Raw genomic sequence first — 19,158 nt, forward strand, 5'->3', positions numbered from 1 at the left:
AAAACAAAAACAGACAAACACTGCAGGAATCCTGGCAAAGTCATAACCTGCAAAAATATTTGTGGACTCTAAATGCTTTGTAAATTCAGACTGCCTCCACTTACCCCCCCCAGGGAGGGTGTAAGGGACAAAAATCAAAATGATCATAATTTGTTGCAAGGAACTATTATTGTTGCATCAGAGATGGCCTCCTGGCCAAGAACAAGTTGAGCACAGTATTGGATGCAATGCCCTTCTTCCAAGAATTTGGCTCATTCACACAAGTAGTCATGGAAGCACTATGAGCAATGAAAGTCATGACCTTAGATTCAGATACATGACATTCCTGGGTGTTGAAAGAGGGTAAATATACACATAGGACCCTCCCACTCCCTTAATTCCCAATTGATATTGTTATTCCTTGACAAGGGGAATTTAATGCATGTAAAAAAAACATCCTATAGACCACTCAGCTCAAACTGAATTCAAACAAGCCTCACAGGCAAAAGAGAATTAGAGCCCTCTGCTTACACTCTTTTTGCTTTTCTTGCATGCAGCCTCAAGAAATCCCTTCACTTCCACAGAGTTTATCACTTCCTTGATCTTCCTCTTCTTTTTCAGGGATGGTGGTTTCTGGTTTGAGAACCTGAACCCGTCTAAACTGCCCAACTTAGGTTTTTTCTTCAATTTGACTTTTTGGGGCAGTGTGGATTCAAAGTCCCCTTCTCCTGTAAGGCTATTCTGCAAGCTTTCCTGTTCTGACTGAAGAGCAGCCTGTTCAGATAAGCCATTGAGTAAGACAGTCCCCATTTTCTGTTTCTTTTTTACCATCTTGGTAGTAGTTACAGTGGCAGAGTCACTGCCATCCCACAGGGCACTGGCATTAGCTGGTCCATTTTGAGATACAGGTTTTACATGAACCTTCTGCAGTTTTGTATTCTTTTTCTTGAGTTGTCTCCTTTTATTCTGCATCACGTCCGTCAGAGCATCCTGTGCACAGCTGTCGCCATCTCCTCCACTGCTGATTACTCCAATTCCAGTCTCAGTTGCTTCTTGGTCTAGAGATTTATTTTTTCTTTTACTAGTTTCTGGTGCTCTGCCCTTGTTGGGTTCTTCGGGTTCAAATGCATCAGGTACCCCCTCCTCACTTGTCCCATCAGCTGTGCCCGAGTCTGCAATTTGACAGTCCCTCTTCTTCCGCCTCTTCCTCTTCTTCTGGAGTCCTGATGCATCATCTTCCTCCGTACTTGATGCCTCTTTTCCATCCTTCTCTGCAAGGAGGCAAAATCAGAAGCAGTAACATTTAACCCAAATATAAAATGAAAAGACAACTGCAATAGAGAAGTTGCTTTCCTTACATCTCTAAATCTTTACTGCACATAGGGCCACTGAGAGTCTATAACATTTTTTCCAGGCCTATTAATGCTTTTCTTGCCTTTTTTCATGTTACTGCCTGGTTGCCAGCAGTTGCCCATGAATAGTTCTAATGTAGTAATATCTCCACCCCATCAAGGTGCTCTCTCTTGGAGGCCTTCCTGCTGGTAAACCCATTAAAAGGCAGCTTATGTGTCAACCGACTCTGGGAGATTTTCTTGAGGAACATTAAGCTTGTAGCAATGTAAATGCAAACCCTGATGGTAGAAACAGCTGTAATGTCTCCTAGATAGCTTATTTCCATTCCTCTCTTCCAGACATTCCCCCTAATTGCTAAATGTTCTAATGGCATTCCTCTTTCAAGAGGACAGATATGTTCTTGCTTTCACAGTAAATACCAATAGTACTTGATTGAGTAAAGGCAAAGCACAGCTTCTTCCCAATCTGCGGCATATTGGGTGGAATCCTAGCTCTACTGACATCAGTGGCCAAATTCCCATGGACTTCAATGATGTCACGGTTTCACCCGTTACCCTTCACTGCAATGAGACTCAGAAACCGGTGAATCCCAAGCAACTGATCATGGACTTAAATGATCTCTTCCTGTTACACTGCCAAGCCACACTAGGTATGTCTGCCCTGCAGCTGGGAGCAAGCCTCCCGGCCTGGGTAGACAGACTTGTACTAGCAGGGCTTGAGCTAGCATGCTAAAAAGAGCAGCATGCGCACTGCGGCTCAGTCTCTCAAGCCCACCGGACCCACTAGGCTTGAGAACCTGAATCTCAGTGTACCACACATCTATTTTTAGCATGCTAGCTTGAGCCTTGCTAGCCTGAGTCTATCTATGCAGACTGGGAGGCTCACTCACTGCTGCAGTGTAGACACACCTACAGACTGGTGAGAGTAGTCTCACTTCCCTAGCTTTGCCTCCTACCTTTTTCTTTTTCCAGCTTGGCTTTCTCCAAGGATTTGACAACTTTTTTCTTTCGCCTGCCCCTGCTGAATGTATCGTCATCTTCATCTGTAGAAACATCTTCAGGGAAATCATCTTGTGGGAAGATTCCTGTCGAGCAAAAAGTCTGATGAGCTGTCGGAAAATACCCCTTTTCCCCCCCACCAAGTAGTTTCGGTGTTCACATACAGCACAAGGGGCACAAACACTGATTCCCCACTCCACTTGGCTATCAGCACATTTAAAGCACTGCAAAGAAATGTGCACCGAAGTGTGCAGTTTCTTCATTATTTTGAATCAAGCTGACCATGTTTCTCACTGAAGAAATAAAGAATCTGAATAAGCGGGCAAGACCTCAGCTTATAAAATTACAATGCTTCCCAAGTTGTGAGGTATTAGATATGGGGACCTGACCTCCTTTGTGAAAGTGAGGAAGTTATACTTCCTAATGAGAAAACCACATCACAGCAATAACCTCTGAAACGAATATCCTTCAGACATATGTAAAACAGCACAAGACGACATAACATTCACTGCAAATCTACATTGAGAACAGGATGAATAATTTAGCAGAATGAAAGTGCTTCTTTTTTGATGCTCAATTCTCACCTTCTGCTAGGTCCTGGAACCTGAAAAAGTTAAAAAATACAAAGACTTATTGTAGTTACAATATTTGACTGAAATGTCACCAAGTTACTGCATGTATGATGCACACTTCCCACTTTTGAGGAAAGCATACTACATCCGAGGGCTAGAAAATGCTAGCTCTCCAAGAGATCTGCCTCAGAACTCCAGCAACTCCAAGCCAAACTACTGAAGAAGTCTTGGCAAGAGTGCGATTTAACACAGCCGACACCCACCCCCTGCAGTTTGAGCACAGTATTGTTCAAAACATTGCATGATTTAAGTGAGCGTGGAGTAATCTGCGAAGTGAAGGCGTGGAAGCCTGATCACTTGAAATACTTAGAGCTATACAAGACGAAGCGTTTGACAATGCAAACACAGGGAACAATCCTAAACTGGTACAAAGTACAGACAAGACAACTCAAGTCCCTTCCAACTCTAGTGTCTAGGAATATGTTAAAAAAAATCACAAAAGCAAAACCAAAATCTGTCTCAGACCCATACATATATCCATGTCTGACAAAGATTTTGTACTCATATTAGCACATACTGTAAGCAGCATCCTCTTTCTAAGATATCTGGGCCAAGTAGGAATGTAGTGGACAGTAAATTCATTGCAGAAACACTTTCATTAAAAGGACGGAAATCTCTTATGTGAACGCTAGCAGTAGAGGGGGTTGGGGAAACAGGATGTCAAATCTACTTAGACAAATCATCATACAGAGCTGTTTCAGGAGAACTCACTTTTTGACCAATTTGTACAGACGTTTTCTGTTAAAGGCAGGTGTATTTTTTCTGCTGGCCAATTCAAAAAGTCTGTCAGCAACAGCTTTGTAGTTAAACTGCCAAAAGAAAGAAAGCACAATACAGTATCTTTGTTAGGCTATCATACTGAACAGCCAAGTATAGCTGATGTTATGAATACTTCAAGCAACATATGCTTTTTACTACTTCCAATTCCTTCCACTACACTTGATCTGCCAAGATTCACGCCCCCGAATGCACATGCTAGCTTTATGAATGCGTTTTATCTGACTACATAACAATGGAGAGACGAGGTGGGTGAGGTAATATCTTACTGGACCAACTTCTGTTGGTGGAAGAGACAACCCAAGAACTCTGTGTAGCTTGAACATTTGTATCTTCCACTAAGAGAAGTTGGTCCAATAAAAGATACTACCTTACCCACCTGGTCTTTCTCGGACCCTGGGATAAAACATGGCTACAACAACACTACATTACAATGAAGCATTCAAATAATATTTTTTCAGAACACTTCTAACCTGGATTCTCATTCAGAAGGAAAAAAGCAAATAAATTAACTTATTTTTAAAAAACCTTTCAGTTCAATGCCAAGATTTAAATGTGCAACATTCTAGTCCCTGCTTAAAAGCCATAGCCCAACACAGGAACACGAGGCATCTCTGTTGTAGCATAATCCCGGATCCCAGCAGTTCGTTCCAACGAGTTCATAAGATCTGGGACGTGTTTTAGTGCCTAGCCCCATCTCTTGTGTACCCTCCCACGCTAGCACTTGTGCTCTCAACATCAGTAAGGGGTGCGCTGACTCCTGGGACAGCCAGAACACAATATGGTTTTAGCAACTTTTTTGGTACCTCTTGAAGTGGAAGGGGGGAAAAAGGGAGGAGGGCAGGGGGAGAGAGAAGAAACAGAATTTGGCACATGTACTTCTCTTTTGTCATTTGTTTTGTAACCTACTCACACGGAATATGTTATTAATATGACATTTAGGGTACGTCTACCCTGCAATTAAAAACCCACAGCTGGCTCATGCCAGCTGACAGGGACTCGTGGGGCTATTTAATTGTGGTGCAGACGTTCCAGCTCGGGCTGTACCCTGAGCCCTAGGACCCTCCCGCCTCAGAGGTCCTAGGGCCCAGGCTCCAGCCCAGGCCCAGATGTCTACACTGCAATTAAACAGCCCTGCAGCATGACTCAGCTGGCATGGGCCAGCCACAAGATTTTATTTGCTGTGTAGACATACCCTATGAGATGCAAGAGATGTTTACCTTATTATTCGATTGGTGAGGTCTCCACTATCCACTAAGTGACAAATAATAAAAAGCCTAGGATTATTCATGGGGACGTCATATTAACATGAGGAAAGCAAGGCACAAACCTGGAGAACAGGACCAATGTTTTCATCAGCATTTTCAGAAAGGTCCTCTTGTTCTTCAATGCCCAGTGCAGATTTTTTTGATAAACGTTTGTCTGTTATTAAACAAAAAGGATTTTAAAGATCAGTCGGAAAGAATGGGGAAAGTTCCATCCAGCATAGAGGAATAAGAGGAGTGCTTCAGCCATGAAACTATCTTCCCAGGCAGGGAGGTGTGATGCAAGTATCATTTAGCATCTGATCATAGGGCTGAGAGTCAGAAGACCTGGATATTCTTCCTTGCTCTAGCACCGACATGCTGTGTTACCTTCAGAAACTAATGGAGATGCTCTACACCTCAGTTACCTGCTCTTTTTATCGGGGATGATACATACCCATCTATATCCAAGTGTTTTAGCTCTAAGGATGAAAAACATGATACAATTCAGAACCGCAGTATTATTTCTGGGTCTTTGAGATGACCATCCCCATAGTAGAAGAAATAGCTTGGAGCAATTTCCTCCCAGAGCATTGCCACAAAATACAGTGGAGTCGCATCTTACATGGGGGTTAGGTTCTAAAGTCAGCGTGTAAGGCGAAAATCGCGTATAGTCAAAGTTACCCTTGAAAATCCCTTAAATCGCCCATAAAGTACAGTATACACTCCATCACATTAAGATTGAGATCAGCATCCATCGCGCTACGTATCTGTGAGAACATAAGCCTCATGTACATGGCCTTGAAACAGCGAATCACACCTTGGTCAAGAGGTTGGAGGTGGTATTGCTGGGGAAGGAGAGAGAGAAACATGACTTCAACATCGTTATGTGCAAACCGGAGTGCCACAGGGTGGCCAGGAGCATTGCCTACGATCAGCGACACTTTAAAGTCAAGTCCTTGCTCTTCGAGGTACCGCTTGACCTCCAGAATGAAACACTTGTGGAACCAATCCGGAAATAATGCTGCCATCACCCAAGCCTTTTTATTTGATTGCCAGAACACAGGCAGGAGATTTTTGCTCTTGCCTTTTAGGGCATGGGATTTGCAGCCCTGTAGAGCAAGCCCGGCTTTATTAAATGCCCAGCCGCATTGCCACAAAACAACACAGTCACACGGTCTTCAGCTGCTTTGAAGCCAGAGGCTTGTCTTTCTGATTTCCAAGTGTAAGTGCGGTTGGGCATTTTTTTCCAGAAAAGCCCAGTCTCATCAGCATTAAAAACTTGTTCCGGAAGATAGCCCTTTTCTCCTGTGATTTTCTTTAATTGTTCAGGGTAGGCTTTTGCTGCCTCTTCATTGGGAGATGCACCTTCACCAGAAGGCTGCGTGTTTTTGAGGTTGAAGCGGTTCCTAAAACTGCTAAGCCAACCTTGGCTGGCTTTGAATTCCTCCTCATCAGAACGCTGTCCCTCTTTGGCGGGAGGTTTGAACAGCGCGTAGAGGTTAAGAGCCTTTTCTCGCAAAGTGTTGCCATCAATAGGCACACGTTTACGGTTCATGTCTTCCAGCCATAAGTTTAATGCCTTTTCAGTCTTCACTAAAAAGTCTTATCACACACCTGGCTCATCACCTTAGCAGTTATTGGAGCACTTGATGCCACGGCTTGATGAATTTCTCTCTCTCAAAGGCACAGATGCTAGATTCGTTGTGGCCATATTTACGCGCCGCGTTGGAGACCGACAGACCGTCTCTTAGTAAGTCCAACACAGCCAGTTTTTCCTCCAGAGTTGGATCAGATCAATGTTTCTTCGGCTGAGCACCAGATGAAGTAGTTAGCTTGCGTTTAGGGGCCATGTTGTACGAAAAATACGTACAGTACCTTTAAAACACTAGAATCACACTCAGCGTGGCAAGATGCTCACGCTGTGAGAGGCACACGGGAACTGAGATCGACTGAGAGAACAGCAGATTCACATCTCCCATCTCACGCTCACTCTGGGGCATACGCTCATTGAGTGGAATGGTACGCGGAATCACCCACTCTATTTACAGGTATCTTGTTATTTTCTTTTTTTTTGCCGAGCGCATATAGTTGAATTCGCGTAAGTTAAATGTGCATATGATGTGACTCACCTGTACTAGTTTTTGGACAGCGCTGGGTTATCTATAGCTGTTGCTGTAAGCAGACTGAAATGGGGAACCATATGATCTGCTATATAAAAGGAGCACTAAGATGTTTGTAATTTACTAGTCTATGGTTACTTTGTCTATTAGATCATCTGAAGAGAACAGAAGCAAGATTTGTTGTTAGTGTATCCACCTGCATGCCCATGGTTGGCTGAGAATAGGAATGGTATTTTTAAGAGGTAGGATACATTTTTGGATCCTGTCAGTGGTTACTGTATTTCTTTAAAGTCTGGGCTAAATTTTTATTACTTCCTCCTTACCTTTGGTCATTAGTGACTCGTTTTCCGCTTCATCTCCCTCGGACAGCTCAACATCGTCATCACCGCTTGTCTTCAATTCTTTCATTAGATCTTCAATGGCAAAAGGGGACTGATCCACAATGGCTTCAAAGATACCCCGGGCTACTGCTTGCATCAGGTGACGACTGCATTATATAAAACAGTATGAGTGGGAGGGAACACACGCAGAGCATTAAAAGCCCCCTTTCCTTCCCATTTACATTTAAAACACTTTGAAGATGGTGAAAGAGAGGGAGAGAGATGCAACTAACTTTGGGGGAAAAAAAGTCACCAATTACTTAAACAACTCGCTTAACTCCAAACACATTTTCCAGTTTTGTATTTGGTTCTTCCAATGTTATAGCTTGGAGATTTTGTTGGCTTATTAATATTTTATATTCCGGTAGTATCAGATCAGAGTCAGGGCTCTGCTGTGAGGGGTACTCTATAAACAGAGGTATAGGTGGTTCCTAATATTTACACACCCACTTCACTTATGGTTTTGAGAAACATAATGGTGAGTGAAGCTAGCCACAAAGGCCTGCCCCAGCGGTTGTTTCTCTACGACCTGAACTTCGTTACGTTCTTTGCTTTGCTTCAGTCCATTTGTTCATTACCTTTTGAAATAGCATTTCAAGAACTTCGTAGATCTTAGACTAAATAAATAAAATGGAAAATCCAATATTCATCCATCAAACTTACTCCTTAGATTTGGCAGCAATTTTGCAGAATGGTTCAATAAACTTGAGATTCTGGTCTGCTGTGAGCTGTGAGATTAGGAGACAGAAAGACTTAGTATAGTAGAGCAGGCGGGTCGAGTAACTCATTGTAGATTGTGAGGTAGGAGATCTTTCTGAGAGGCTACACACAGGCACTTTTCATTATGTTTTTTCTCCACTAAAATTGACAAGAGTTACACTTGAGCACCACCACTGAGATACTTGATAGACGCACTATAGAAACAGAGTGCTCTGCACACGTTGATTTATTAAACTGCACAATATGTCCTTGATCCTCAATTCACAAATGGCGAAATTAGACAGCCCAAGGTCACAAAGGAAGTCTGCAGCACACTAAATCCTGGGCGTCTTCTGACTGGCAGACCTCACCCTAAAGACCATCAAACAAAATAGGAATGAACAGTAAGATCTGATCCCTTTACTAAGGTCAACATAGGAATATAGGCTGAGACTTTCAAAGCAATCTAGGGGATTTACACACATCTTTCATTACAATTAATCTAAATCCCTTAGACTGTTTTGAAAGTCTCAGTCATAGGCCTTATGAACTCTATGCAATTCTAGGGCTGGAGAAACTGTTGCTGAATTAGAGCCCTGATTGTAGACACTGTCCCCTACTACAGAAGCTTTCCCTCTCCTGCCCCCCACTGCCTACACCTGCCGGGTCACCCTTTGCATTCTGCTGTCTCTTCTTTAGAGAGCACTGCTACAAAACTGCTAACATCTTGCCTGTTAAAGAGAAAAGAGTTACCAGGAGGGCATCTGCCAGCAGCACCACATATGGACTAGCAAAGCGAAGGCTACAAGTTAGTATAGGGAGGAGTCCCTGCAGCCTCCATACCAGGCTAAGAAGAGTGACATTGTGGGGAGGGATTTCAAGTAATAATTAAATGATCTGCAGAATTCAGATTCCTGCAGCAGAATTCCACAGTAGCTGCTGTAGAATCAGACTTTAGACTGCCGCAAAATTCTGCTGCTTTCTTAAGTCTTATTGGCTATTGCAAAGACAGAGGAAGGTCTATACTGAAAGAGATAACAGGCAAACTAAATTAAAGATATTGTTGGTATCTGGCAAATTGTGTAACTTCTTCTTTATGGGGCAGTCTATCAAAATGCACATGTCTGAAGCCAGTAGTGCCCAAGTAATTGAAGACAGTTGTAAAATTAGATTTTGAATCTCTACAATGTATGTGGTTAAAGGGTCAGGTCAAGTATGGGCTCAACGTGAATTTTTATAAAAGGAAGGAGTGATGAAAAATTTTAAAATCCCAACAGAAACAATTGGGTTTTCTTTCTTTTATTCTTTTCTCTCTCCAAAAGTGGGGGGGGAAGGGAGTCAAAATCAAAAAGATTCCCTCATTATATTTACAATCTAAAATTGGAGCATTTGTACCAGAGCATGAGATTTGGAAAGTGACCAATTTATGTTCCTTGTCCAAGCTCAGAAAAATGCAAAACTTAGCAGCATAAATAGCGATAAGGAAACAGGATTTTAGAAATTTCTTCAGTGTTAATGAGTTATATTTAAAACAATTGAATATAAATAAACTAGAATTTAAAAACACTGATAAAAGACAGTTATATAATATAGCAATCACAAAGACAATTATAATGTGTTTTCTACCTCCTTGGCTCCAGCTTTAGCCAGTTCTTCCAGATAAATGTCAATAAAATGGAATTTTATCCCACTGGGAGCATTACTCTCTGGGTGTATAACTTCCTTCATTAACAGATGCAGAAATGGCTCAATCAGACTGAAAAAGAAAAAAAAAAAAGGCAAGCAGGATACATAAATTTAAAAGTCTGGGTTTAGTTTGCTTTTTCACCAACTGCTAAAAGGTGGCTTTTTGACACTTGTCAGAACTAAAGAAAATATTCAGAGAAGTCCAGTCATAATTTTACTGCTTAAAAAAATTGTTATTGTCAGAGTTTCCTGGGGTCAGAATATTGTTTGCCGGCAGTAAGGAAATCCACGCAACACAAGTGAATCTAGTGGAGTGGCAACTCTGTTTTAGTTAAGGTTTAGTCTCTTTTATCGTTTAAAAGACTATTCTAAGTGCTCGAGAATCCATATGCTGACTCAGAATGCCTTTAAACTTACTGTGTCTTGTGGTGGTGAGAGGGTCCAGATTTGGGGTCATCTGAGCCAGGGGTTCCCATGATACAACTCCTCCTAACCCCCACCAGCATTTTACAAAATAAGCTAGCTCTTCTAATTTTCTTTGTGTGCACACCTGGGGCTCAGGCTATAGCTCTAGTCCTCTCCAAACTGATCTCAGCTGTTCAGAATTTATCTTACATAGTGTCTGGCTCCCATTGCCCCTTTGGGTGTGTTATATTGAAGTTCTTTAGAATTAGTTTCGGAATTTGGGATCGGATCATCAGTAGCTCAAGGCAAAGAGAAATACACATGCCCTGCAAAACTAGGGCCTGTTAAAAGCAAAAGGGTTTCCAGTCAGCCTGCTGTCAGGATAATTGAGTGGCTCAGGGAGATATGACGTGATCATTGAATCTTGGCAACACTCAGGCACTGGGTGTTTGAGCTCTGTCCTTGGCAGCTGTCAAAGCATATATGTTGTGCATGCTCCTTGCTCTAAGCCTAGAAGTTTCTTCCCATCTGAGACCAACATTTCTAGTTTAAGAGATTTTGAAGTGCTCTGAAAGCCACATACAGATTGATGGTACTTATAAAATCAAATCAAAGAAATTAGCATTAATTAATCAAAAGGAAGATGACAGACTCTAGGAAGCAATTGGGATACTGCAAACATCCTGAACAATGAGTATGAACGAAGGAAAACAAGTCCCTCGGTCATTTAGTTCCTGATACACAGCACACCTAACGTGAACTGATCCTAACATTTCCAGATTCTTGTATCTTGTTTGATGCAGTGGTAAGGGCTAAAAGGGGAGGGGGAGGTGTTGTAGCAGTGAGAGGGGGTACTGGAGCAGTGCAGGGATTGTGGGGTTTGGGGAGGGTGCAGGATAAAGGCTCTGCCGCTTTCGCTGTGCCAGGGCACAGCCCACAGAGGGAACAACAATCCAATGGGGATCATTCCAATACTATGTTTTTGAAAACCCAGTTTGATGACTGGAAGTTGACAAAGTACTGGCTTTCCAAAAAAGTACTTTAACCACAAGGGAGGTAAGAGGGGAAGTTGGGCACCTTCCCTCTACTGACATACCTGAGGGTGAGTGGAAGGCAAGTGGAGTCATCTCTGGCCTCCCCCACAAATAGCTCCCATTGCCCACCATTCCTCCCTCTGGCAGCTTCACTGGCCCAAAGGGGGCTCCCTTCTCCTTCCCTCCACTGCTCCCTGACTGGAGAAAGAATCCAGAAATCCCCAGCTCCCCCAAGCAGTGGGGAAGGGGTTCCAGGCTCACCCTTCCCTCTGCTCCTATAGAAGGGGAGGTCAGAGCAGAAGAGTTTTGGGGTGAGAGCTGTACACTGGGGATGTACAAGGGACTTAGCTCTGTCCCGCTACACCTGGCCACATCCATATTCATCTGTCCCTCCCTTTAAAAACAAACAAAACAAAAAACACATCCCCACTGACTCCAGGCTAGCCCCTGAACTGTTTCTGCATCCTCTCCCTGGCTCCTCAACCTTCAGGTCTCATGCCAACACTTGGCTCTACATGGGGAGGAGAGAGAGCATGGCTGTGCTGCGCAGGAAAATAGGCAAGATGAGAAAAGGATACAGGGGCAGAGAAGGGACTAACATGGCCAGTGGATGTTGTTGTTGAGTTGATCATTACCAACAAGGCAGTGGAGGGGGGAGAGCTGTGTTGTGGTTCATAGGGGTACTGAAACAAACAAATAAAAAAACCAACCCCACTGGAAACTGAGTGCCCAGACACTTCTGTTAAAATGGAGTTAAAGTTACCTCATGCTCTTCCAGAACGTCAAGTGCACTTATACTTATTTCTCTGGAAACCAGGAAATATGAACTTACAGTACACAACATACCCACAATGCAACCGTAACTCTGTATCGTGGAGCTAGAAATATTATTATGAAGGATTCAGTAGCATGGTGCCACAATAAATAGATAAGGAGAACTAAAAGAACGCAGCATTGTTGGTGCTGTGCTTCACAGATTTGAATATCCAGCATTTATCTGCATGCACTCCAGCCATGTTCCCTGTGTTATGTGTAGCTGTACCAAATAGTAGAGGGATTACTCGGAGCAGCTTGGGAAAGCTGTGATTGTGATATGAGAAAAGATGCATATGTCCCTTGAAGGATCAAACATTTCTCAATTCAGCACTGAGTTTTGAGGACTGTATCAGCAGAAGTGCAGAAAGATCTTGCTACCAAGATGGTCAGCAGCCTGGTGCCCTATGTGGCAGTCACCAGGGCAGAGTGAGGGGTAAGTGAAGGCAATGTCTTTGAAGGAATACTTGAGCAAGGGTGAAAATATTGTAAAATTTAGCAAGTCTAGGATGGTTTTTGTTGCATAAAATCAGTGTACAGAACAAAGAAAGCCAACGACTAAAAAGAGCCATCCTGAGAGGAAGAAGGCATGTTAAATTAAAATATTTTTGATATGGGCAAACCATGTAACTTCTTTATTATACATCTAACAGTTTATTTACCTTTCATCCCATCCATTTCTTTTCAGTACCTCGAAGGACTGCCTCAAAACCATGCGGATTAGCTATAAAGCAGAAGATTTGTTATATGACACTACAGTTTTCTAACTATTTGAGAGTCAATAAAATAGCTACTCTGACAGTCACATAGGCAGACTCTTTAGTTGAGCTTTTTATGGCCCACAAAGTTTGCTGGAAAGGTTCTTTCATGAATACACGAGAAGTCTCTCCACTACTGGGAGATGGGGTACAGGCAGCGTGTGATCTAAAGTTCCAACAGCATCACTATTTGCTGTCATTACATTGCAAGCCAAACAAAATACAGTGACCATAGTACATCCCTCCGCACTGTTCTATGCTGCTCCCCACCCCAAAAATCCTCCAAAGCAGTGAAGGTGCATTCCCCACTTTCCCATTTACAGAAATTCCAATTTAATAAATTCAAACCAATTGAAAATGTTAACAACTTCATATTAACATTAGTTTGTCCTGTTGTATATACATTTAATTAAGAGACAGGAACACTACATATGTAACAGCCATAATAAATTAACCTCTAGGAACTTTACATTTTTGATGTTCTCAATTTGGAGTAGTTAACTTCTCAACCATAACACTACAATAATGCAAGTTTTTGAATTTAGCTTCCTTTTTTTAAAAGAAATAAAAATAAAAATTGGAAGACTAAAATACTAATCCGATTTTACTGTGTATTTCCATTAATAGATATTTTAAGCTTAGAATATGCCTTTAAAAATTAATTTACCTCACTTCAATACTTAAGTATAGGAAATATTGTATTAAAATTAGGAATCTAATACACTGTGGTAAGTTTAACTACTACAGATGGTACCTTTTTTTGTTTTTAAATGGCACCTTCCAGAAAAATCTTAAAGTAGACTTACTTTTATTTAAATATTAATGTTGATGAGCAAAAAGAAAAGGAGTACTTGTGGCACCTTAGAGACTAACCAATTTATTTGAGCATAAGCTTTCGTGAGCTACAGCTCACTTCATCGGATGCATACTGTGGAAAGTACAGAAGATCTTTTTATACACACAAACCATGAAAAAAGGGGTGTTTACCACTACAAAAGGTTTTCTCTCCCCCCCTCCCCCACTCTCCTGCTGGTAATAGCTTATCTAAAGTGATCACTCTCCTTACAATGTGTATGATGGAAATGGCCCAAGTTGATTATCATATATATTGTAAGGAGAGCGATCACTTTAGATAAGCTATTACCAACAGGAGAGTGAGTTTGTGGGGGGGTGAGGAGAAAACCTGGATTTGTGCTGGAAATGGCCCAAGTTGATTATCATACACATTGTAAGGAGAGTGATCACTTTAGATAAGCTATTACCAGCAGGAGAGTGGGATGGGGGAGGGAGAGAAAACCTTTTGTAGTGGTAAACACCCCTTTTTTCATGGTTTGTGTGTATAAAAAGATCTTCTGTACTTTCCACAGTATGCATCCGATGAAGAGAGCTGTAGCTCACGAAAGCTTATGCTCAAATAAATTGGTTATTCTCTAAGGTGCCACAAGTACTCCTTTTCTTTTTGCAAAGACAGACTAACACGGCTGTTACTCTGAAACCTAAAGAAACAGTGCACACCAGTTTATCAATTACACTTCAGGTCACTGTGCTGCTTGACACAAGGCACTTAGCTATTTTTATATTGAAAACAAGCACCGTATACTTTTATTTAACAAAGAATCAAGATTCAAGTCATAGTGAGTAGTATTGGAAACAAATGGTTACATTTAAAATAGGGCTGTCAAATGACTAAAAAGCATTAATCGTGATTAATCACGAGATTTTAAAAAGTATTCAAAATACACACACACACACACACCCACTCCAAAAAGAAAAACAACCACCACCCCACCACCTGAAAAAAGTTAATATTACCATGTAGTATTTATCAAGGCGCAGTATGTCTATCCCATTCCATTCACGGTTCATGGTTTGCCAAAAGGTCTGAATGAACAGGTGCTCTGCAACAGAACAAAAAGGGTGAATGTGCACGTTCAACACCAATACTATTTTCTGTTACTGAAAGCAGCCGAGAGAGACTACTTTTCCAACTTAATTTTTCTTCCACACTTCTCTACATACTGGTCCAACAGTTTCAGCACCAGCCTAGAAATACATACTCAAGACTGTTGTGAGGATAGATACAATAGAGACTGTAAGGTGCTCAGATACTACAGTAATAGGAAGCAAACAAGTACTTTACATAGATAGGTGTGGCAAACAGTTACAGTGACTGATCTTTGTAAAACATTAAATGCAAAATGCACATCTACATCAAAATGCCAGGGACAAGGAAGCGTTGATTTTGCACTACGTTGTACCTATACCCATTTAGGCCCTGATTCAGCAAAGCAGTTAGGCACATCCTTAATACTGAATCAGGGCCTTACAGTTCAAAAACCATTTTTGTTTTTAATTGAGGTGAAAGACATAAAAACAAATCAGCAGCTGAATAAAAGTGAAGTAGAAAGGCAATCTTATGGTTTTGTATTACTACCTATCATTGTATATGAGCACTTTTTATGTCAGACTGGTAATAAGCACACTTGTTATCATACTGCAAACAAACTTCAGCAAGACAAGAAGAACTGATTGGATTCTGAATATGTGACAGAGACCTGCCTCATACACTGCAATCACAAACAAATCTTGGATGACAGCTGGAAAAGAAAGACAACAAAATAAATAATCACCCCACCTGTCTCTCTTCTGGACTCTGACAACTGGCTAAAAGTCCCAAAATACAAAGGCACTTTGGAGAAAAATTAGAGAAAACAAAATGAAATGGTAAACTTACGAGCCTCTATATTCTGAACGACATGGATAAGTTGGGAGATAGTACTTGCTAGTTCCTCCTTAAAAATAAAATAAAGTTAGTACCTTGTTTCAGGGTTTAGCCTCCTTCCGATCTGCGGCAAAACAACATTGGTTAATCTAAACTTTTAAATTAACTTTATACTAAAAAAGTGTTGAGGTAGCAGGAATAAGAGTTCATGTTTCCACACACACAGACTCTCACGTAGTTGTGAATATGACAAAGCAACCCCGAGCTTGAAAATGTTTTTTTAAACCTACATTGCCATGCTGTGGCTGCACTTTTGTTAGTATGGATTACACATAAGAGAAGACTCAAGGATACCAAGGATCTGTTCATCTTGACAAGTCTACAAAAGAACTTCTTTCCAGCAGCAGACCAAACTAGATCATCAGGAGAATAAACGCACACCTTTGAGTTTACAAATCCGTATAAAACCTTATGAGCACTGATAATATGAAGTCCTCAATTATATGCAGCACACGCTGTATTCTTTACATAATGAATACTGGCTATGCAAACGGCGATTTAAACGGTTGCAAGAAATGAAGTTACTGGGATTTGGAGTGATTTTAAGGTTAAGAATCAACATCTTCCCCTATGCTTACATAGTGTTGAATACAAAGAGGCACTCAAGTTTCAAAGAATCTGCAGACAATGGAAGGGAAGTAAGCTGGCACCGGACGGAGTACAACACAGCCCACTTAGAACTGAAGGTAAGGGAGAAAGTTATCCAAACTTCCTGGCCAAAGTTGTTACACTAAAAAATTAGATTTGGACAATTAGGACTACATGAGGGATCAGCTTCAGAGACCTATGAGAGAACAATGAAAGACTATATCACCAAAGATCAGTTACCTCAATAGAATTATTAACCTTTAGTTTCCTCCCCATCCCCAACTACCTTAAAAAAAAGGGGGGGGAGGGGGGGGGACAAGGAGCAACGCTAGAGTCTTCCAAAAGTGGATGACAAACTCTGAAGTTCCCTGCTCCCCCAGGATAGAAACTGTACCAATACAGATTGAAGAAGTTGAAGAAAATTATTGTTGAAGCCAAATGGCAAGAGAAAGAAAGATTATTTGAATCCCTCGTGACAAAGAAAAGGGTTCTCTTCTGTAGCCTGACACAAAAAAAAAGGCAAGCAAAACTTTCAAACTGGGTTAAATCAAAGGCCAGGATATGCTGTAGTTAAAGGATTCCTACTTTGTTTATAGAGGCAACTGTGGTAGGTCATACGCAAACCAATACAATTCCTGAGGGTACATAAACAAAATAAAATTTGAAGGAAAAGGTTTTACATTTCCCTGGAACAGGCTGCTGAAAATTCCAAACCCAATTACACTCCCACTCAAGTAAATCTACAGGTACCTCCTTTTAGTGAAGGACTACCAGTTACAATTAACTCTCCCACATGCGCTTAATTCCAACTTACCCTTATGAATGAAATGTGGCAAGAGTGTTAAATTGGGTCAGTGTTGCTACCCAAAATGAAAGGGCACTACATCTTCATGGTGCAATTCAGAAGGATATCCATTATATACACAAAAAACCATGGGATGACGTACCTGTAGCAGAGGTTTATCCTGCATCCACATACAATAAAATAGTCCTTTCCATATTTTTAATAATTCTTCTTGGCTGAAGCCACCTAGAGTGCAAACAACAACAAAAATTATGCGGGGGGGAGGGGGGGGAGAGAGAAAAAAAAAAAAAGACACTGCCACCAAATGCTTACAAGTAGATTTCTCATTTCCCCCTCACCCTCTTCCACCCCTTTCAGTTCCTTTTCAGCAAACATTTTTTCTCCTATTTTGAATGGAACTGAAGCGAATAAGACGGTTTTGCTTTTGGAAAAATGTGGTTAATACAGTGATACAGTGCCTTTAAGCCTCCAACTTGTCTCATACAAAGTATATAGCACACTAACAAGGATTTTGAAGTCACAGATGGGAAATACCTGTTAGGTCATACTGATCGATCCCCCTGCCAGCACAGCATTGCACTACAAGAAAACATACTATAGGGAACAAAGTCCCAGTGTTATTTTTAGTGAGGGCATCATATTTAATTTTGCATGGAAAGGATGAAAGGGGAAGTACAAACCAGGGAGAGTAAGTGGCTGTCACTGCACTAAGAAACACGAACGCCCAATCTATACATTCAGAATGGGTCTGTGTTTTGGAATCTTATTTTAAAGTGGTCCAAACATTGAACTGATTTCTCAGTGGTCAGCAGTCGTGGATGGGATAAAACGGTGTTAGAACGCAGATCACTGAATCGCATTTAATATTTTTGAGCATGACTCAGTCCTAAACCTAGATAGTAATTAAGTTCTTTTGATTGTACTGAGAGTTGAACGCTTACCAGTAGAAACCCCATGCACCGCATTGCAAAAGTTACGTTTATATTTAGAATAAAGTGTTTCTTTTTCTGAGCTTGCACAGCTCCTTTTTTTCTGGTTTAACACACTGCACTGTGTTTTCCTTTTAATTTGATACACTGAAGTAGCATTCCCTTCCTGTTCAGTATTCTCCTTCCCATTGTATCTTACCATTTCTATGTCCACATATTTCTAAATTTCCCTTGACCATGTTTTTAATAAAAGTTTCACTTTTCATGTAGCACAGGTCAAGAGATACATATAGGTGCTCTATAGGAGGTGAGCCTCTAGTGATCAGCAAAATATGGCATATTCCCTTTTTTACTAAATCAAGCTGTACAAACAAATACAATGAAAACATTTTAGTCACAAATTAAACTTGAGGTACATTATTACCTCTTTATTTTAATTGTTCAGTCTTTCTCATAGTACTAAAAATTCAAGAGTCTCTAATTTTGACTAGAATTTGTGCAGTGGTCTTACACTCAATTCCAAGCTATGGCATGTGGACTTCTAAGAAAAGTAACTAGTATCAGTAGAGCCAGTTGAACATCTACATATTTTAGGTTCTCCAATATTAGTGATGCTAAAAATAGCGCTCAGAGCCTATTATAGCAAAGTGATACTGAGGTTTAAGATAGGATTTATCACCGCAAGACTTTGAGTGCTAGTTGAGAGTCCCTATCACTTCTGTACCATATCAAACATACATCAAAACACACATTTCAGCCTGATCCACCAACATTTCCAAATACAAGAAATAGAAGTGGGTGACAGAAACATGCGAAGTGCTACATGTGAGCCTTGAAAAACCATCAGGCTCAGATCGTAAGTTGTAACCAAAGGAGACTATACTCAACATCAACATTTTAAAAACTGTGCCAGCTTCAGCCATCCAAGCAAATGTTCAGAAAAGGTGGTGTTTTGTGACAATAAGACTGCCTTTTAGCTGGTATATAGATACATGAGCAAGTTATGGGAATATCTCAGCAGGATCCGCTCCTCCAAAATCTCCACAAACTTAAATAGCTCCCTAGCAATTGTAAATGAGATGTGACTATCAAGCCAATGTATCTTCAGTACAATTCAAGCTAGACCAACCTTCTGAAGATAAAAAATGGCCATATATAAATTAAAAACTGTTC

The 19,158-nt window shown here is 41.1% G+C and overlaps 1 protein-coding gene across 3 annotated transcripts in view; it reads right to left on the bottom strand.

The window, feature by feature from the left end:
• RRP1B (ribosomal RNA processing 1B) overlaps positions 1–19,158 on the bottom strand; it is a 36,897-nt gene that overhangs the window by 9,774 nt on the left and 7,965 nt on the right. For all 3 annotated transcript variants that reach the window (XM_073359277.1, XM_073359285.1, XM_073359292.1), the window contains 12 exons: positions 17,199–17,281; positions 15,616–15,673; positions 14,694–14,779; positions 12,786–12,847; positions 9,812–9,941; positions 8,150–8,214; positions 7,430–7,593; positions 5,070–5,161; positions 3,674–3,771; positions 2,915–2,934; positions 2,288–2,416; positions 511–1,250 (listed from right to left, as the gene is read on the bottom strand). In XM_073359277.1, coding sequence (XP_073215378.1) covers positions 511–1,250; positions 2,288–2,416; positions 2,915–2,934; positions 3,674–3,771; positions 5,070–5,161; positions 7,430–7,593; positions 8,150–8,214; positions 9,812–9,941; positions 12,786–12,847; positions 14,694–14,779; positions 15,616–15,673; positions 17,199–17,281 — 1,727 coding nt within the window. The remainder of the gene's footprint in view (positions 1–510; positions 1,251–2,287; positions 2,417–2,914; positions 2,935–3,673; positions 3,772–5,069; positions 5,162–7,429; positions 7,594–8,149; positions 8,215–9,811; positions 9,942–12,785; positions 12,848–14,693; positions 14,780–15,615; positions 15,674–17,198; positions 17,282–19,158) is intronic.

This window comes from Lepidochelys kempii, chromosome 1 (assembly GCF_965140265.1).
Source record: "Lepidochelys kempii isolate rLepKem1 chromosome 1, rLepKem1.hap2, whole genome shotgun sequence".
Classification (NCBI taxonomy): Eukaryota; Metazoa; Chordata; order Testudines; family Cheloniidae; genus Lepidochelys; species Lepidochelys kempii.